Below are 20,330 nucleotides of genomic sequence, written 5' to 3' on the forward strand. Positions count from 1 at the left end.
CTGCATTCAAACTTTAGTGTTTACTCACCAGCCATGGGGCAAACCCCTGAGAAGAGATGACAAAAAAATGTCATTAGAAGCAGTGCGGGCACTAACAGGAAGAGAAGACTGGCCCGGCGAGCGACCTTCTGCGGGAGCTCACAGTGCCACTGAGAGCAGCGTGTCACTTTGTGTTCAAAGATGGTTGAATGTCAAACAATCGTGTTTTTAATTCATGTCGTAAGCGATTGACTCACCGGCTTGCGTACGTAAGGCAGCCGGGTTCCCCAAACTATGGGTTGAGAGCCAAAATGGTTCCAGCTGTCAAATTCACGTTCTTATTTAATTTCAATTCATAGTCTAATTACCCTAACTTGCATGTTTTTGAAATGTGAGAGGAGTCTGGAGTGATGAGATGTGTTCTTAGGAACATTTATAGATGGATGATACGTCCATGTTAAGGTTACAAGTGATAGATTTGACTACATCTGGGTGCTGATGAAGGAAATTAATTTCCATTTTTTTAAACGGCCATCATTAAAAAAAAATACCAAATGTTAATAAAAATAATCCAAGTAACAGTGACCAGGAGAAAACAAACAAAAAAAAAACTTTAGCCACATGCTTGGAAAGGAATATTAACATTTGGGAATTAGATGAGTCACTTGAGTCTAAAATGTCAATGTAGTGGATGAATTTGATCCACAATTGGAAAATTGGTGGGCCATAACAAAATTCAAGTTATGTACTAGTACTTTAACAATGTCGTCTGAGTCGTCCTACAGATGGGCACAATTTCCTCGATGACCGGTCCAGTGATGAATAAGGGGGGGGCGTGCTATGTAATTAACATTTTTACAGTCTGAAAATAATTGAGATATTACACGTTTTAACGTTAAAAACTAACACGATACGAGTGTTTATTTTTCATTTTATTTTATAAAATGAACACGGAAAGCGTCAGTGCAGTTTCGCAAATTCATTTCACTTCAAATCCCGGGCGGGCGAGGTTTTATTCACACAAATTCATTTGCAACAATTATCCGCCTGCGGGGGACGCTAGACGTCAAAACAAGCTCCTTCTCTGACGTAGGCACTTCGTGGCAGGAAGTTTGTTTTCTGTCAGAGCCAAGATGGCGTCCTCCGCAGAGGGAGACGTCGGTGCTGAAAATCTGTCAAAAGAGTCTTTAAATCGAGCTGATCCAAATCGTGTTGACAGTCATTGTTTTTCGGATCTTTCTGACGAAATGCGTGACTATGTGGTGGGTTTTTTGGACAAAGAAGTGGGCAGCGACTTGAAATCTCTGAGGAATGTGGGAAGCCTTTTGGAGAAATTAAAAGAGGACAACAGCACGTTAGAAAAACAGGTGAGCATTAAATGTACAACAAGACATTGTAAATGTTTGAATCGATGTGTCGTGTACCTCCATTTAGGTGTTCACGGTGTCCAGCTCTGCACCTCCTCAAGTGTCTGCAGCTCTGTCTGCTGCTGAAGATGCCAGATCTTCTTTGGAGGAGCTTCTGCAACGAGAGAAACTCATCTCCACAAAACTGCAACAGGTAAATAAGACGACACGATATATATATATATTTTATTTTACAACATGTCACTGTGAAATGTGTTTAAAAAAAACGTTTTTTGTTTTTTTCCCCCCCAAAATGGGTTGTTTTACTATTCTCAAATATTAGATAATATTGGGTAAGATAAGCTGTGGGTCTTAAACCTATTTCATACTGTGTGATTAATTATGACCAAATTCCTCCGCAAATATTTGCAAAAAGCAGTTCTCTGTTCCTACTCGTAGCACCTCCAAGGCTCCCAGCCATGGATGGATACTCTCAGCCGCAAGCTGAGCCAAGTGGAGACGGTGGAGAGATACATGAAGTATCTCCGCTGCCTTCAGCACATTGAAGAGCTCAGGTACGAAATCCAATACCTACCATCTGTTTTTTTTTTCAACTCATTCTGGACCAAAGACGTTTATAAACGTCTTTGGGGGTGAATGAGTTAATAACCATCTTGGATTTACTGCACTCTGTGTATCCACAGCGCTGTTGTCCAACAGTGTCTGATGACCAGCAGCGTGTGGGAGGCCATCAGGGCAGTGGAGAGCATGGCTGTAATGGATGCCGGTCTGAGTGAGTCCAAATGTTCTCACCTGCGGGACTTTCTCCGCGAAACTCTTCACTTCTGGCACAAGATCATCAAGGATCGGCTGGCTGGGTAAACGGCCACTTCATCCCTGTCAAGCATTTGTACATGTGCCATACGACGGTACCCTGACTTATGATTACAATGAAATCATTCTTCCCTATTGAACGAAATATTTCTTCATCTTGTGCAATTCTCAGGGATTTAGAGAAGGTGTTGACCCAGCTCCACTGGCCGATCATCTCCCCTCCTACCCAGTCTCTCACGCCCACTGCCAACGGGCAAGAGCTGGCCAGTCAGCTGGAGCTGCTCGTCACACAGCTGCTGGCCCTACAGACATCGTATCCTTCCCTTCCAAATATCCGAGTCAAGGAAGTGATTCAAGTAAGCCGTCGGATTCTTTAACGCTTCTCTCCCGTCCAGTGATGACCTCATCTCTCAGAGGACGTCGCCCTGCTCCAGAGCCGAAGCTCAGCCGGCGTCTTTCCCCAAAGATCCTCCGCTCTGCCTACCCATCAAAATCATGCTGCAGCCACTCAGCAAGAGGTTCCGATATCACTTCTATGGCAATCGACAGACCAACACTCCCGGCAAGGTTGCTCTCCCCCATCACTCGCCACGCATGCGTCCACGCAACCCTGTTTGTGAAACTTGCGTCTGTGTGTTCATTTGATAGCCTGAGTGGTACCTGACTCAGGTGCTCATGTGGATAGGGAACAGCACAACCTTCATGGAGGAAAAGATACAACCTATCCTGGACCGAGCTCATGCCACCATCAATGCCAGGGTGCGTAAAATTCAATGAGCTCATGCCTTGTATTTTTGATGAATAGTGCCCCCCCCCCCCCCCCCAAAAAAAATAAATCAGCGAAGAAATTTTGTGGGTACTCTTTCAGGTCGAGCTGTGCCGAGGCCTGCTCACTTTAGTCCGGGAGAAGGTGGCAGGTGACGCTTCCCGCCTGCTTTACGACGACGCGCTCTTCTGCCACCTAGTGGAGGAGGTGCTCCAGTTCGAGAAGGAACTGCGGAGCATCCACTCCTACCCGCCGCCTCTACCCGGCCTGCTCCACCTGCTGCTCGATGACGCCGTCCTCCAGAAGTGGCTCACGGTGGAGAAGAAGAGTAGGTTGGCCAATTTTCCCGGCGGGTGGGTGATGGCGCAACGCTAAAATCAGTGTTGGGTATGTGTGTGTGTGTGTGTGTGCAGTGGCGCTGGAGAAGGTGGATGGCATGTTGTCAGCTGAAGGAGCGTGGATCTCTCAGTACAAAGACATCCGAGACATGGATGAGCTCAAGTCCCCGGATTGTGCAGAAACCTTCATGACTCTGCTACAGGTCATCACAGGTAAAGCCTTGACCCTCAATGGGATAAACACTGAGCTCCACTACAATGTTTAAATGTTATCCCCCCCGCCCCCTTTTAGACCGCTATCGGCCGTTACCGTGTCCGTCTGCACAGCTGAAGTTTCTGGAGCTGCAGAAAGAGTTGGTGGATGACTTCCGTATACGACTCACTCAGGTAATATCAAACAGTACATTTGGGTTAGAGTCGCCCCCCCTAAATGGAAAATACAATCCTGGCTTTTCTCTTTTCCTCTCCTCTCTCATCGAGAACGGCTTCAAACAACAAAGGGTGTGCGGAAAAGTGCTAAAGACTGAATGACTGTGTCTTAGGTGTTGTATTATTTTGTTATGACCGTGGTCAAGAAACCGGCGCTCGCTGAACGACTTTTCTCTTCCGTTTCATTCAGGTGATGAAAGAGGAGTCGCGCTGCCCGCTCAGTCCACGCTATTGCGCCATCCTCAATGCCGTCAACTACATTTCCACCATCTTGACGGACTGGGGGGACAATGTGGTAAGGCCCGGTCCGTTGATTGTGACCAATGGCTTGACACTTCAAATTGGAGTTTTGGTTTTTTTTGCATGTACAGTATATTTATTTTTTTATTGGTTAACCCTTTCAGGGACGGTGTTTGTTTGTGCAGGAAAGGGTTAATAATTAAAAACAATTTTGCTCGTTTAGTTTTTCCTGCAGCTGCAACAGGCGGCCGTGTCGCTCGGCGACGAGGCGGCGGTGGGCGGTTTGGGGATGATGGAGATGGGTCGCCTGGCCTCCATGGAGACCTCGCTCTTTGAAGGCCTGCTGGCCCTGCTGGATCGACTTCGGGGAGACATGATGGGCCGGCTGCTGGACGGCATCATGAGGGACATCACGGAAAAAGCCAAAGCGTATTGCCAAGACAGGTGCGGATTCTTGTCCTTCTTGTTGTCATCGCAGCGAGTCGCGAGCTTTGGCTCGGCATGAATCGCCTCCGTTGTCCTCCCCCCCTTGTAGGTGGTTTTCTCATCCGTCCCAGCACGACCTGTCCGCCATGACTTTGTCCAGTTCCGCGTGTCCCATGATGCTTTGCGTCAGGGACAGTCTGTTGAACCTGCATCAGGTTTTAAGTCTGTCGCTGTTCCAGCTGGCTTGGCAGGGCCTTGCAGAGAGACTAGACAACTTTCTCTATCAGGAAGTAAGGACTGAAAGCAGATACACCCCCCCCCCTCTCACTCAACCCAATTTAAAAGCAGCGGGACACCCTTGCGTAACTTGAATCAAGTGACTTTATATGTCCGTATGTTTCTCCCTCTTTCAGGTGGTCCTGTCCAATCATTTTAGCGATGGAGGAGCAGCTCAGCTTCAGTTTGACATGACCCGAAACCTTTTCCCTCTCTTTGGTCACTACTGCAAAAGACCTGAGAACTTTTTTAAGCAGTAAGTACAGAGAAAAGGTGTATCGTAGACCTCTTTTACATTCGGCTGTGAAGGGGAAAATGTTCCACCTGAATGTAAATCAGGATGCTATTAGCACGTAAATGAAATGCACGATTTTCATTTCAAATGTCCCACTACATATTTTTAACATAGCATTCTGCTAAGAAAAAGCCCAGTCTTATTTATTTTTTAAATCAAATTTCCCCATCTTCCCAGTGTGAAGGAAGCCTGCATCATCTTGTGCCTTAACGTGGGTTCTGCGATCCTGCTGAGGAACCTCATCAAGGAGTCTTCCTCAGCAGAGGACACCCGGGATTGGACGGGAAGGGACGACCCCTCACCGCAGTCTGCCTTGAACGAGTTGGGAGTTTACTACTTGGCGCCTTGTGATGTCTTAATTCTCTTTAACCTCAGAGCCTCCTGGCCTGGACAGTGACAGTTGGGATTTCCAATCTATCAATCCACAATTTCACATTTGAGTTCCATCATGTACAAAAATATAGTTCCATTTGTTGTCATCCCAAAACCCATCAGTCCTTTTATTATCCGCAATGGCTTGTAGTACATCAAAACTATATACAGTATAACACTTTGGGGAGGAAAAAAAAAAAACATTAGGCAAACATGTACCATATTGGCCCGAATATAAGATGGTGTTTTTTTTTGCATTGAAATAAGACTGAAAAAGTGGGGGTCGTCTTATATTCGGGGTCTCAACATTATACCCATTCACGACGCTAGATGGCGCCAGATATAATTGAAGCGAATGCTGAACTTGACTCCCCAGGCCAAAGTGAATCCCTGCCACGAAGAATGCAAATAAAAATAGCGGTAAGAAGGAAAAGAGAAGAAAATAATAGAAGAGAGAACAGAAAATGGAGAAACGTAGTGACAAGCTGGAGAAAAGTGGATCAAAGATCGGCCAGGTTAATCGGCAGCTGAGGAGATGTAATTTACATTTCAAAAACCAGAAGCCATTCATTTACGATTGTGATTGAGGGGGTCGTCTTGTAATCAAGGCTGTCTTATATTCGGGCCAATACGGTAATTAAAATGGAAGAAAAAAAATCCCGATTGGGCAAACACGTAATTAATTGCTGGATCTGCTGACCCTTAAGGCAAATGACTTGATCCATCCTGGATGAGTGCAAACTGTTCCCATGGGGAGACTCTTCAGTTCAGTCAAGGAGCTTTTATGTCCTTTTAATCACTCGAGACAGTGCGGTCTTGTCAATACAAAGTCTTAAATCTCCCATGTGGACGACATAGCTATTTCTCCGGCTGCTCCACAACCTGGATCTTGATGCTCTCCTTCTTGCCTTTGTGTCCCGGTAGTTTGAGATTCCGTTCGGTTAAAACCATGTTCGATTCCTCTTCCTCAGAGTCAGAAGAACTCTCCTTGTCCTCCTCCGACTCGCTATCAGATCCGCTGAGCTCTACCAGCGCAACGTCCTGGAAAACACAAGGAAGAATTGAACCGCCGTGAACAAATCATGTCGTCAAATGAAATGCGTTAAGGTTTTCTGCTCACCATCTCGATAACTTTCTCTGCCGCCTCCACGTCCTCGATGTCGAAATGTGTTGCGGACGTTTCTTCGATCTGCTGCTTCAGCTTCTGATTGGCTTCCGCGATCTGCGGGAGGAAACTCTGTAGCCGTTCCATCACTGTTCCAGAATAGAAATCCCAAAATTGCATTTGTACATGCGTTTCTTCTTCGTTGCAGCGTTCAGCACTGTATCCAATGATCACAATTCATCTCACCGCTGCTGCGTGGAACTCTTTCTGTCTTCAGCCCATCTGGTGGTTTCAGCAGCAGCTTCTCAACGAGACCTGAGTAACAAAAATGACAATATTTAAGTTTTTAATTCAACGATCGAGTACAGTCAGTCCCGATTTACGTTGTGACGCGGGAGACGAAGGCACACTCGGTATTGTATTTACTTTTCACATAGGTTTCATATGTATCGGCGAGAAGTGATTATCCATTATTATAGTCGATAATTGAAAAAGTACGGCGTTAGTACTAAAGTCGGGAGATTTTAGTAAAATGCAATCGTCGTAAACTGAGGACTCTCTGCGTTTACAGTACTAGCATGGGGTTTTTTTTTAACAAAATCACGTAAAAGCAACTCATTCAATGTAACCTCCCCTTTTAAGAGCAACAAATTTAGGTTTTCTTTGCTCACCTCCACCGCTACCGCATGACAACAAATCCTGCGAACTTGATTTACTCAGTTTATCCATTACAGAAGCAACACGACGGAAAAATGTTCGCGTGTATTTTTTTTTGTTTTATTGAGGGGGCGGGGGCGGGACAACATCCGGGTCACAAGTAACATGAGTGATGCGACTGTTCTGTGTGTCTGTTGCGCCTCTAACGTTCAGGAGGAATTCGGTAAATAAAAAAAACCAATGTACTGCAACCGTTATGGCATAACAAATCATTAATATCAGTGAAACTTTCCCTATAACATAATATACGAAATAAACGTAAACTGGAATGACTACAATACAAAAGCTCTTTTAAAGCGCGTCACACCCATGTACCGAAAGAGTGCGGCGCGAGCCGAGGAAAGAGAGGTAGTATCTTTCGTTTGTAGAAGATCTTCGGCCAGCTCGCTGACGCGGCTGTGTGTGAGACTGTCATCATCGGCTTGCATCTTCTTCGATTTTGGATGAAACGTCTTCGCGTCGCAATGGTAAACTTCCCGAATAAGATGCGCTTAAAAATTACGACATGAATTATTATAACCACGTGCTTCGTTTATGTCCAAAACGTCGACAGTAGCCTTTGTTTTTCCCAACGATGAAAGCGTTGGAAGACTGGTGGAGCCGCAAACATTTCTCTTTTTTTACTCAGCTAGCGTAGCACGTTGCTAACTATCACAAACACTGATTTACGAAATATTTGTCCGCTTTTTATTTTAGGCTATTCGAATTCAACGAGAATTTTTTTTTTACACTGAGACGTTATCTCAAGTGTCAAGCGTGAATAAGAAAATGAGAGCGTCAATACAAAAACGTAATTCAGCAGGAAAATGAAATACTGGATGTCAATTTTTCATTTATTCTTTGAAGACTACATTTCCACACTGCTTATTTATGCGGAGACGTAAACAATGTTCCCTGGCGCTAGGTTTTCAGTATTGGAATAAGGAATGAAAAAACGCCTCGAAAAACAAGCGCATGCTTGAAAATCTGATACTGCGTCCAAACTAGGTTCCAGGCTGTCCTGTGTCGAATCATGCATGTAAGATTAATCAAAAGCTTTAAATTGCTCACTTGTATTTCACTCATCAACCTCACAGTTCTAAGATGATCTAGGGTTAAAATATTAAATCCTGTCTACAGTAATCTTCCTTTCCCCTTAAGTCACCTGACATAGCCTCTGCATAGGAAAGCTTTACAGTATACAAAATGAATGGATGTTGGATGGATACATTTTTCTTTATTTATTTTTTGTTTGTTTAATCTTACAGTTTGATGAGGCTTAAGACCCCGTTCTGGAACGAGAAGGCGGTTGGAGATGAGAAGCTGCCACGCGAGGGTCGATCATGAGCATCGAGAGACTCGGCAGTGCGATCGGGGATTCCCTTGGCTCTAGCCTGACGGTACGCATGAGCGGCGCAGGCGGAATCCGGAGTCCTCTCTCCCTGAAATCCGCTGTTCGGATCACCTCCCTCCTCCAAACCATAGTCCCCACCAGCTACACCAAGCTCCAGGAGGAGCGCCTGCCTATGGCCGACCTCGGGGCCAAACCCGAAGCCGGCGCGCTCCAGAACGGCTACAGACAAGAGACGCTTCACCTGGAAGGCCGACGGCTGTTGGACCGCGCTTCTCGCTCCTCTGTCACTCTGTCGGACTCCGGAGATGGAAACTACTCGGAACTGGAGCCGATGTTGGTCGAGAGGAGCCCGTCCGGGGACGAGGCGGATGGCGAAGAGGATGAGGAGGAAGGGACGCAGCCTGCCATGAACATTCTGCCCAAGGAGTCCCCCCTGGCCATGGCTTTTCAGATCCTCGTCCCTTTTCTGTTGGCCGGTTTTGGAACGGTATCAGCCGGTATGGTGCTGGACATTGTGCAGGTAATGTAAGTTTTTTTCTTGTTAGCAGATGCTCGTCGAAACTAGAATTGCATTGCCAAGGCAAAGCAATCCTCCGTCCCTATTGTTTGAGTGAAAAACATGGAATAATTTTTTGGTGCGGGGGGACTTTTTATTCCAAACCTTTTATTATGAAACAAGAATTATTGCGTTACTTTGGTGGGGGACAAGAAACTAAAATCACAAATGTTTAAAAACACATCTTTATGTGGTCATTATTTTTTCCTTTCTTTTTAGTTTTAAACAGAAAATTCCCCCCAAAAATTCTACTTTTTTTTTTCATTTTTAGCCAAAACAGAAAATTAATTTCGATGTTTTCAAAGATATGCTGTACTCCTTAATTTTATGATCTTGCCGACAGTAATTTTTCAATTTTATTTTGCCTATTAATTTTTTTGGGGACAAACATAATTTTTGTACTTTTACTTTTTTAAAAAATATTTATCCCCCACAAAAAAAAGTTCTTTTTGGTTAGAATTAAGAACAAACTAGCAAATTTCAAGAGACTTTTCATTAAATTATTTTTGTTAGATTCATGTATTGAATGAATTTGTTTATTTGTTTTTGCGTGAATTAAAAAAAAGTGAATTCCTGCCAATACTTAAAATAAAGGAACGTGTCAAACAAAATTAAAAAAAAAAGGATTAAAGCATAATAAACGAGTAATTTAGTACAACATAATACCTGGACTTAGAATGTACAAATCTCCTTTGTAATGACTTTTAAGTTGATCTTCTCAACAAACCGAAACTTCCTCCCTTCAGAAAGGCAGTCGGAGCACATTGTTGCGTTAATGGCTTTCGTCCGATGCGATGCCAGCAAAAGCCTGTTGTTCATGACTTTAATTGAAGTGGCCCTGCAGGCACACTTAATTCCTGAGACATTGCACTCTCATCTGCACGGGGTGCAGGGGGGAGGGGATTAGATTTCACTGCATCAAATGGTGTCAAAAGAAAGATTGGAAAGTCGATAAATCTGCTCGGCGTGCCGTTGTCGCCCTCGGCCATATCTCTTAAGTGGAACAAGATGTCCCCCTCCAACTCGTGAGTGATAAGATGAGTGTCATCAAAATGTCCTTCCTGGCTCTGTTTTGCCCAAGCAGCACTGGGAGGCGTTCCGCTACATCACCGAAATCTTCATCTTGGTTCCCGCTCTTCTCGGCCTCAAGGGCAACTTGGAGATGACGCTGGCGTCGCGCCTCTCGACGGCGGTTAGACAAAACACACACACACACTCGCACGCACGCGCAAGCTGTTTGTTTGCCTAATTTGTTCCTGTTCAGTGGCTTTCATCTGGGGTGAGTCGTCACAAAAGAAAAGGGCCTTCTCTCAACTCTACCCCTCGTGGAATTGTCCCAAAAATGAAACCGTAATGCGTCTACTCGGATTGATTCTTGCATTATGAGTCTCCCTTCTTCTTTTTGTTATCAACTCATTCAATACCCGCCAATTCTGAACCAAATCTGAAAAGACGTTTAAAAACGTCGTTGGGAGTGAACGAGTTAACGAAAAAAAAAACAATGCTTAAGTGACACTACACGAAGAGTTCATTCCTTAACTTGGATGCTCTGTTTTGTCAAATTTACTTTGCAGGAAAAAAATTGCTGCGCAACATGGAAATTGGTTTGCAAAACCAGTTTGTCATTTTCGACAGTTCCCTCATTTCACTTCTTGAAGAGCTAACAAGTAGCTCGCGGAATTTCTGCCTTTGTTTGCTTTGGAGCGATTTGCTACTAACCCCCCCCCCCCCCTGCACCCCCCTTCTCCCCCACTGGCTCGCTCCACACAGCCCCTCCACATTCACAGTGGAGTGGATTTACCTCATGTCAAGTGAGCTGGAAAAAAAGACTTTTTGACGGTACACTTTGGCTCGGCTTTTAGTCGAAAGTAGGCTAGATTTCAGTCCGCTTGTTCCTGTCGGGAAGTTGCTGTTGTGTATTGTTTTTTTTTTTTTTTTGTGAAAACAAGGTCGGACTTGCCGGGCCGCTTTTACTTTTTTTTTTTTTTTTTTAAATGAATTGTGTACAACTCGTTCGTTGAACTGGATACCGTCAACCAAAATAAAACAAAAGGAAGTCATTATTGTGCCATTCTTTCGGCCACGGATCCCAACACGCCACGTAAAAACAACAACAAAAATAGACAAGCAAACATTCCATGTGGGGTGGGGTGGGGGGGTCAAAACCACAGACGGTGTTAATTTGCTTTTTATCGTGTGCACCCCATACAGGTGAATGTGGGCAAGATGGACTCGCCGATTGAGAAGTGGAATCTAATCATCGGCAACCTGGCACTCAAGCAGGTCAATTCTTCTTCAAAAGCCGTATTTACTTTTTTTGGAACGAGGACTTATGTAATGGGTGCTTGTACTTGCTCGAAAGTTGGAAGGGGACGAACCCCACGTTATCATGTCAGGGACGTCTGCCAGATGGAGACACTGTTAATCATACACCCACCCGTCGATAAACTCGTCCCGGCACGTGTTTGGATCATCCCGGCCGTTTCACAACAGTTGCCGTTTTTGTTTTGTTTAGGTTCAGGCCACTGTGGTGGGCTTCTTGGCCGCCGTGGCGGCCGTGGTTCTCGGCTGGATTCCGGAGGGCAAGTTCCAGATGAGCCACGCCGTGCTGCTGTGCTCCAGCAGCGTCGCCACGGCCTTCATCGCTTCCCTGCTGCAGGGTAAACGTGGACTGTCAAAACCCCCCAAAAAACGGAAAACTCTGGGCTAACTTTTTTAAAGTGCCTCCGTGTTTCAGGTTTCATCATGGTGGGCGTGATTGTGGGCTCCAAGAAGACGGGCATCAACCCGGACAATGTGGCCACGCCCATCGCCGCCAGTTTCGGTGACCTCATCACCTTGGCCATCCTGGCTTGGATCAGCCAGGGCCTCTACAAGTGCCTTGGTAGGTCAATGAGCATCAAGCATCTCATTTTTCTTGGTGGTCGATTCTGCACGTCGATTTGGGGGGTTACCAGACCAAAAAAAAAAAAAAAAACACTTTGAGAGGTAGCTCAAATTATTTTTTTTATTAAGTTAAAAAAAATCTCTGGGAGGGCCACTCACAGATTTTCCGAAATGGGCAACTCACATGAGATTTTAGGGGTTTTTTTTGCGTTTTGTTGAGACAAAAAAAAAAAAAAAAAGACCTTGAGAGATGCATTCATAGCTTTAAAAAAAAAGTTAATTAAGTTAAAAAAAAACTCTGTGAGAGCCACTCACAGATTTTCCGAAATGGGCAACTCACAAAAGATTTTAGTTGTTATTTTTTGCATTTTTGTGGAGACAAAAACAAAACAAAACACCTCGAGAGATGCATTCATAGCTCTTTTTTCTTTTTAAATTAAGTTTAAAAAAACTCTGGGAGGGCCACTCACAGATTTTCCGAAATGGGCAACTCACAAAAGATTTTAGTTGTTAGTTTTTGCGTTTTTGTGGAGACAAAAACAAAACAAAACACCTCGAGAGATGCATTCATAGCTCTTTTTTCTTTTTAAATTAAGTTTAAAAAAAACTCTCGGAGGGCCACTCACAGATTTTCCGAAATGGGCAACTCACAAAAGATTTTAGTTGTTAGTTTTTGCGTTTTTGTGGAGACAAAAACAAAACAAAACACCTCGAGAGATGCATTCATAGCGCTTTTTTCTTTTTAAATTAAGTTTAAAAAAACTCTGGGAGGGCCACTCACAGATTTCCGAAATGGGCAACTCATAAAAATTTTTTTTGCGTTTGGATGATCAGCCATGCCAGAGATCCAAATATTGACATATGCAAACAATTAAAAAAAAAAAGTCAATAATCCACAGGAGTGTCTTCGGTCAAATACTGTTTGTGCTTGCGTTTTTTTGTAACTTTGTAACTATGCAGCGATGGCTGTTTGAAAGTGCTCTATAAATACTGTTGACTTAACTTGACTAACCACTAGAGGGCCCCCTTGTCCCTCTCGAGCACAAACGCTCAACCTCAGCTTGCACAACAAGACCTCCTTGTCTTCTCCCGGCACATTCCACATGTTTAATTCATGTCGCACCCAAAACCCGCTTGTAATACAGTCAACGCCACTCCCGACGATTGCAGCATCACATTCAAACTCACGCCGTCCGCTCGACCTCCGAGATGTTCCCTCCTCGAGAAAACAGGCACAGTTTATAAAAACACTCTTCAGACTCCATATTTCCACAGCCGGAAGGCGTAATGAGGCTGTCTGGCCTGTGTCTCTTCCATCCACAAAGTCCGTGTTGTTCTCGAGCGCAGCCGCACTGATATTTTTACCGAAATCGTGCAACAAAAGGCTGTTTTGGGAGGAGAAGGGGAAACAAAAAAAATGGTGGAGACACTGGCATCAAGTCACTTTTTTTATCACTGTGTTGTTGTTTTTGTGTTGTAATCGTTCTGGCCATAAAAGAGTGAATTGTTTCCAAATTTAAAAAAAAAATGTGTTAAGTTCCAAAAATGATGCAAAGAAGCAGACATTTATCACCTCATGATTTGGATTTTTTTTTTTTTTTGGGGGGGGGGCATCTCAGACACTGAAACAATATGCTAATAGCCCAGCATTAGCATCTCCTTGATGCGCGCGAGCGTAAAGACAGATGACGAACACCTCCCCCTTCCCTCCTCCCCAGATCCTTACCCGTACGTCTCCTCCCTGGTGTGTGCCTTCTTCATGTGTCTGACGCCACTGTGGATGGTCATCTCCTCCAAGCACCCGGCCAGCCGCACCCTGCTCTACTCGGGATGGGAGCCGGTCATCACGGCCATGATCATCAGCAGGTATTTTCTCTTTCATGCATTTTTAGAGACAGAAAACTCTGTGATAGAAGAAAATCATGTCATCAAGTTTCGCAACAAGTGCCCGGACAACAATATCCGCACTGCCGACTTGCTCGGGTTTTTCCAACGGCAGAATTGCGTTGCGGCCGTTGCTTTTGCAAGTGATCCGATATTATCTTGTCGTCAACAGCATCGGAGGGCTGATCTTGGACAAAACGGTGTCTGACCCCAATCTGGCTGGAATTGTGGTCTACACGCCCGTGATCAACGGTGAGTCGCAACTAACGGCGCCAGTGGGCAATTAGAACCAAAAACGCATTCCATTTTTTTCAAAGGCGACAGTGCGCCTGATAATCGGATGCGCCTTCGACATGGGTCAATATTAGGATTTCTTGGATTTAGGATTTAAAATTTCCCGTACGGCGCAAAAGTATTCGTTTGAATGAAATGGAAACGATGTGGCACTTGTTGAGAATGCCACAGAGAAAAATTCCACCAACCGGTGAAAACGTTGAGTACGATGGAAATTGTACAGCTATGATTACGAGTTCAAATTTATTTCTAGATTTTTAAAAGTCATTGTTTTGAGAATAAAGATGTATTTTTTCAGGATTAAAAAGTGTCCGCGCTGCCATCAAAAGAACAGTTAACATAAAATGACAACTTTCGTCATTCTTTTGACCTTATTTAATAATGGGCTGAGGACAAAGCCTTGTGGGATTCCATGGCTCAGTTTGATACAAAGAGGATGCTGTAGCTCTTTCAGTAAAGTATTTATACCCCTTGAAATTTCCTCGATTGCATTTGAGGTGGGGATGAATGACTTGAGGAGGAACAACGCTTTTCATTGCTAGTCTGAACCCCTTTCACGGTGTCAAGGTATCGGAGGGAACCTGGTGGCCATTCAGTCCAGCCGGATCTCCACTTTCCTGCACTTCCACTTTGCCCCCGGGGAGGTCCCCGAGGAGGCCAAGGGCTGCTACTACCCCTGCCGCACCTTCTTCGGCACAGGTCAGCCCCGCGTCGGCGTCGGATTCCCGCTCTCTCGACTCGAGCGTCACGACTTCCTTTTCGCCCCAGGGCCCAATCACCGATCCGCTCAGGTTCTCCTCCTCCTGGTCATCCCCGGCCAGCTGATCTTCCTCTACACCATTCACCTGATGAAGAGCGGCCACACCACGCTGACGCCCATCTTCATGTCCGTCTACCTGGCCGCTGCTCTGCTGCAGGTACGCAAACGGTCGGCCGTCGAATCGGTCGAGCTGCTTATTGTGTGCGTGGCCCTTCGCCAGGTGTTGCTGCTGTTGTGCATCGCCGACTGGATGGTGCACTCCATGTGGCGCAGCGGCAAAGACCCCGACAGCTTCTCCATCCCCTACCTGACGGCGCTGGGCGACCTGCTGGGCACCGCTCTGCTGGCGCTCAGCTTCCACTTCCTGTGGCTCATCGGTGACCAGGACAGCGACGTGGGCGACTGACGGGTGACGTACTTTGCCATCCGTTTCCGCAGCTCGCAATCGTGGAGACTTTTGCACCGGAGCACTTGCGTATGACTCTGCTCGTCCTTTCAAACGCCCCTGAAAAGTCCTCCGCTTGGCTGGAATGATTCTTGGATTGACTTTATCCTGGGAACTCTGCGCGAGTGGCAAAGTTGCAATAAGAGTTCCAAATTGGTTGGCGCAACGGATGCCAGAGGAGACGGTCGCATCTAGCACCCTTTTGTTCACGACATTGCGGGATTTTGCGCACGTACGACAGGATCTCGTATTCAATCCAGGAGCCCGCGTGCCTCTTGGGATTGACTGGTTGACAAAATGTTTCTCAGTGGATGTCAGTTTTACACCCCCCCGCCTCCCTAGAAAAAAAACAAAACCTTGCCATGTAGCAGCAGCGTATGCCATTTAAATGTTTTTGTCTAAATAAATATTTCCAATATCCTATCTCATTTCTCATTGTTGTTGTCGTCAAAGGTGGTGAGGAGCAACATGAATTTTCACTTGAGCAGCCAACTGTCCTGATACTCACTTGCTCCGGAATTGACTGTGAAGGTTTTTGCGTGTCTTTGCAGTGCAGAAGCATTGCCGTCTGAATGCAACGTTCTTCATGATGAAATGCTCCAAAGCGCACAGAGAATTGTCCATGTTGATGAACTTTCTCTCCATTTGAATTCAGCCAGTTCCTTGTCCAGAAGCTCCGACCAACGCTCATAATTGTTTTGTTTTTTTCTCTATAAGGTCAACTCTTTACAATGCCAGAGTTTCCGAGACAGACTCGTCTGACTTTGTCATCCCGTCACCCCCTGGGCCCTGCGCGCAATGTTCACACAAAAGGGGCTTGAAGGGGAGGTCCATCGGTGAATGCAGCAGGAGACAAGCAGCACACAACCGTTGATTTATGCACACCATTGCTGAGTTTCTCAAGAGGTTTGTCAATGCTAAAATTGTGCGTGTGTGGCGAACAAAACAATTTTGAGGCGAAAAAAGTTGACCATGGACATTTTAACACCTCCAAAAAAAGGCTTTTTTCGGTCGAAAAAAAACGACCATTTAAATTTTTCTCCCCCCTCGATGCAGGCTCCACCCCAATCTGTGAGGCCAAGGGCAAACAGATTGTGCTGCAGAATCCCTTTGCACGAGCTTGAGACCCGAATCGATGTGAGTGGATGGCGTCGGATGACCAGTTCATTTTATTTATTTTTAATCTCTTTCAACAGGTCATCGATGCAGCCACCATCAAGGCGTGCACCAAAATATCTTCGACAAAGCTCCTGCCATAGCAGCCATTGGTACGATTGCTTCTGTTCAGGAAGAATGTAGCTGTGAGATTTGGAATCACCCCAAGTGAAATTCTTTATTTATTTTTTTACTTCAGACAGTTCCAATCGAGCAGCTTCCTGACGACACCCAGATCTGCAGCGGAATGTTCTGGATGAGATAAGTAAAGTCACGCTGCGTTTTCAGCCGAAAAAAACGACCATGTGTAGTAAGGCGTTTTTAGCCGAAAAAACGACCATGTATAGTAAGGCGTTTTTGAACCAAAAAAAACCACATAGTAAAGTAAGGCGTTTTTGGCCGAAAATAACGACCGTGTATAGTAAGGCGTTTTTAGCCCCAAAAAACGACCATGTATAGTAAGGCGTTTTTGAACTGAAAAAAAATGACATGGTATTTTGAGCCGAAAAAAACGACGAATGGCGTTTTTAGACTGAAAAAAAACCCCGACCATGTATAAGTAAGGCGTTTTTAGCCTGAAAAAACCCCCAACCATGTATAGTAAGGTGTTTTTGAGCCTAAAAAAACGACATAGTATCGTAAGGCGTTGTTAGATGAAAAAAAAAACCCGACCATGTATAGTTGGGCGTTTTTAGCCCAAAAAAAACGCCTTACTATATATACTGTGTCGGTTTTTTCGGGCCAAAAATGCCTTACTATTTCCTTTTTTTCGGCTCAAAAACGCCTTACTATACTATGTTGTTTTTAAGTGGAAGGGTTGTTGTCATTGTCAGTGCCAAAATGGCACCCAATGACAACTCTTCCATTTGAATTGGTACAAATGTCCTGTTGTGATTGAGATGGCAAGATGACATGTCCCCTTTCTCCAACAGGAGCTGGTGGAGATCTAAGCCAAGAAAGCTGCACAAGAGCAAAAAATGACAACACAGAGAGAATTAAGAGTATCATGACTTTTAATGTGTTGATCTTTTTTTTTTATTTAAAAAAAAAAGGTGTTTTATGCTGTCATTTATACATTTGAGTGTGACGCTGGGATAGCTCCGTGGCCCAGTGATTCATGCGTTGGAGTGCGAACGCAGAGGTCCAGGGTTCAAATCCAGCTCCGGCCTGTCGCGCTTGCGTGCTCTCTTCTTGCCAGCGTGGGTGTTGTCTGTCAACCCTCCCATCCATTTTTTTCATCCCCTTGTCCTCACAAGGGTCGTGGGGGTGTGCTGGAGCCTCCCCCAGCTGTCTTTCGGCCATCGGCAGAGGGGAGGGGGCACCCTCAACCGACTGACTGCCAATCAAGAAACAACCATTTGCACCGTGGGGCGATTAACCTCCGGTGCGAATGGTTGAGTCTTGATTGGCTGTCAGTTGGTTGAGGGTGCCCCCCTTTCAACCCCCCTGCCGATGGCCCGAAGACAGCCAGGGGAGGCTCCAGCACACCCTGGGACCCTTGCGAGGACAAGAGGATTTGAAAACGGAGAGCGTGATTTTACTTATCTCCTCATCCAGAACATTCCGCTGCAGATCTGGGTGTCGTCAGGAAGCTGCTCGATTGGAACTGTCTGAAGTAATAAATAAATAAATAATAACTTCACTTGGGGCGATTCCAAATCTCACGGCTGCATTCTTCCTGAACAGAAGCAATCGTACCAATGGCTGCTATGGCAGGAGCTATGTCGAAGATATTTTGGTGCACGCCTTGATGGTGGCTGCATCGATGACCTGTTGAAAGATATTAAAATTAAAAAAAATCAAAATCAACTGCAAGTTAAGGTCATTCGACGCCATCCACTCACATCGATTCGGGTCTCAAGCTTGTGCAAAGGGATCCTGCGACTGCAGCACAACGTCTGTTTGCCCATGGCCTCACAAATTGGGGTGGAGCCTGCAACGAGGTGGGAGAAAAATTTAAATGGTAATTTTTTTTCAGCTAAAACGCCTTACTATACATGGTCGTTTTTTGGGGGGCTAAAAACGCCTTACTATAATACATGGTCATTTTATTCGGCTAAAACGCCTTACTATACATGGTCGGGGTTTTTTTTCCGTCTAAAAACGCCTTACTATACATGGTCGTTTTTTTCGGCTAAAAACGCCTTACTATACATGGTTGTTTTTGGGGGGCTAAAAACACCTTACTATACATGGTCGTTTTTTGGGGGCTAAAAACGCCTTACTATACATGGTCGTTTTTTTCGGGCTAAAAACGCCTTACTATACATGGTCGTTTTTTGGGGGCTAAAAACGCCTTACTAAACATGGTCGTTTTTTTCGCGTTAAAACGCCTTACTATACATGGTCGTTTTTTTCGGCTAAAAATGCCTTACTATACATGGTCGGGGGTTATTTTCCGTCTAAAAACGCCTTACTATACATGGTCGTTTTTTGGGGGCTAAAAACGCCTTACTATACATGGTCGTTTTTTTCGGGCTAAAACGCCTTACTATACATGGTCGTTTTTTTTTCAGTTAAAAACGCCATACTATACATGGTCGTTTTATTTTTGGCTAAAAACGCCTTACTATACATGGTCGTTTTTTTCCAGCTAAAAACGCCTTACTATACATGGTCGTTTTTTGGGGGCTAAAAACGCCTTACTATACATGGTCATTTTTTTCGGCTAAAAACGCCTTACTACACATAGTCGTTTTTTCGGCTAAAAACGCCTTACTATACATGGTCGTTTTTTTCGGGCTAAAACGCCTTACTATACATGGTCGTTTTTTGGGGGCTAAAAACGCCTTACTACATGGACGTTTTTTTCGGCTAAAAACGCCTTACTATACATGGTCGTTTTTTTCGGCTAAAACGCCTTACTATGCATGGTTGTTTTTTTCGGCTAAAAACGCTTTACTATACATGGTCGTTTTTTTCGGGCGAAAACGCCTTACTATACATGGTCGTTTTTTTCGGCTAAAACGCCTTACTATGCATGGTCGTTTTTTTCGGCTAAAAACGCTTTACTATACATGGTCGTTTTTTCGGCTAAAAACGCCTTACTACACATGGTCGTTTTTTCGGCTAAAAACGCCTTACTATACATGGTCGTTTTTTTCGGCTAAAACGCCTTACTATGCATGGTTGTTTTTTTCGGCTAAAAACGCTTTACTATACATGGTCGTTTTTTTCGGGCGAAAACGCCTTACTATACATGGTCGTTTTTTTCGGCTAAAACGCCTTACTATGCATGGTCGTTTTTTTCGGCTAAAAACGCTTTACTATACATGGTCGTTTTTTCGGCTAAAAACGCCTTACTACACATGGTCGTTTTTTCGGCTAAAAACGCCTTACTATACATGGTCGTTTTTTTCGGGCTAAAACGCCTTACTATACATGATCGTTTTTTTTCGGTCAAAAACGCCTTACTATACATGTTCGTTTTTTTCCCCGGCTAAAACGCCTTACTGTACATGGTCGGTTTTTTCGGGCCAAAAACGCCTTACTATACATGGTCGTTTTTTGGGGGCTAAAAACGCCTTACTAAACATGGTCGTTTTTTTCGCGTTAAAACGCCTTACTATACATGGTCGTTTTTTTCGGCTAAAAATGCCTTACTATACATGGTCGGGGGTTTTTTTCCGTCTAAAAACGCCTTACTATACATGGTCGTTTTTTGGGGGCTAAAAACGCCTTACTATACATGGTCGTTTTTTTCGGGCTAAAACGCCTTACTATACATGGTCGTTTTTTTTCAGTTAAAAACGCCATACTATACATGGTCGTTTTATTTTTGGCTAAAAATGCCTTACTAGACATGGTCGGGGGGTTTTTTCCGTCTAAAAACGCCTTACTATACATGGTCGTTTTTTGGGGGCTAAAAACGCCTTACTATACATGGTCGTTTTT

The 20,330-nt window shown here is 44.7% G+C and overlaps 3 protein-coding genes and 2 long non-coding RNA genes across 7 annotated transcripts; 3 read left to right on the top strand and 2 right to left on the bottom strand.

Annotated features, from left to right (window-relative positions):
* The first annotated feature begins 1,073 nt into the window (after nt 1–1,073).
* rint1 (RAD50 interactor 1) lies at nt 1,074–5,739 on the top strand. 2 transcript variants are annotated; one of them, XM_052056142.1, is made up of 15 exons: nt 1,074–1,346; nt 1,414–1,539; nt 1,785–1,900; nt 2,030–2,203; nt 2,332–2,472; nt 2,555–2,726; nt 2,808–2,918; nt 3,028–3,253; nt 3,339–3,476; nt 3,556–3,650; nt 3,883–3,987; nt 4,156–4,376; nt 4,468–4,648; nt 4,772–4,890; nt 5,107–5,739. In XM_052056142.1, the coding sequence occupies exons 1-15, from the start codon at nt 1,113–1,115 to the stop codon at nt 5,324–5,326; spliced, it is 2,379 nt and encodes a 792-aa protein (XP_051912102.1). In that variant the 5' UTR covers nt 1,074–1,112; the 3' UTR covers nt 5,327–5,739. The 2 variants fall into 2 exon arrangements, with proteins under 2 accessions (XP_051912102.1, XP_051912103.1); XM_052056143.1 differs by lacking the exons at nt 1,074–1,346; nt 1,414–1,539; nt 1,785–1,900 and having other exon boundaries at nt 2,155–2,254.
* Nucleotides 5,740–6,067: 328 nt separating this feature from the next.
* nopchap1 (NOP protein chaperone 1) lies at nt 6,068–7,220 on the bottom strand. Its single transcript, XM_052056258.1, has 4 exons — nt 7,078–7,220; nt 6,653–6,721; nt 6,422–6,555; nt 6,068–6,342 (listed from the first exon to the last, which is right to left on the bottom strand). The coding sequence occupies exons 1-4, from the start codon at nt 7,133–7,135 to the stop codon at nt 6,160–6,162; spliced, it is 444 nt and encodes a 147-aa protein (XP_051912218.1). The 5' UTR covers nt 7,136–7,220; the 3' UTR covers nt 6,068–6,159.
* A 1,164-nt stretch (nt 7,221–8,384) lies between these two features.
* Nucleotides 8,385–15,704, top strand: slc41a2b (solute carrier family 41 member 2b). 2 transcript variants are annotated; one of them, XM_052056168.1, is made up of 11 exons: nt 8,389–8,502; nt 8,588–8,976; nt 10,097–10,204; nt 11,224–11,295; nt 11,528–11,672; nt 11,750–11,896; nt 13,617–13,764; nt 13,955–14,034; nt 14,644–14,775; nt 14,845–14,993; nt 15,057–15,704. In XM_052056168.1, the coding sequence occupies exons 2-11, from the start codon at nt 8,629–8,631 to the stop codon at nt 15,240–15,242; spliced, it is 1,515 nt and encodes a 504-aa protein (XP_051912128.1). In that variant the 5' UTR covers nt 8,389–8,502; nt 8,588–8,628; the 3' UTR covers nt 15,243–15,704. The 2 variants fall into 2 exon arrangements, with proteins under 2 accessions (XP_051912127.1, XP_051912128.1); XM_052056167.1 differs by having other exon boundaries at nt 8,385–8,976.
* Nucleotides 15,705–16,316: 612 nt separating this feature from the next.
* Nucleotides 16,317–16,735, top strand: LOC127594235 (uncharacterized). The gene is made up of 3 exons (XR_007960639.1): nt 16,317–16,418; nt 16,478–16,549; nt 16,636–16,735. It is a non-coding gene; the product is annotated as an uncharacterized LOC127594235 (long non-coding RNA).
* Nucleotides 16,736–17,873: 1,138 nt separating this feature from the next.
* Nucleotides 17,874–18,405, bottom strand: LOC127594237 (uncharacterized). The gene is made up of 3 exons (XR_007960641.1): nt 18,281–18,405; nt 18,135–18,206; nt 17,874–18,046 (listed from the first exon to the last, which is right to left on the bottom strand). It is a non-coding gene; the product is annotated as an uncharacterized LOC127594237 (long non-coding RNA).
* Nucleotides 18,406–20,330: the final 1,925 nt, after the last annotated feature.

This window comes from Hippocampus zosterae, chromosome 21, assembly GCF_025434085.1.
Source record: "Hippocampus zosterae strain Florida chromosome 21, ASM2543408v3, whole genome shotgun sequence".
Taxonomy (NCBI): Eukaryota; Metazoa; Chordata; class Actinopteri; order Syngnathiformes; family Syngnathidae; genus Hippocampus; species Hippocampus zosterae.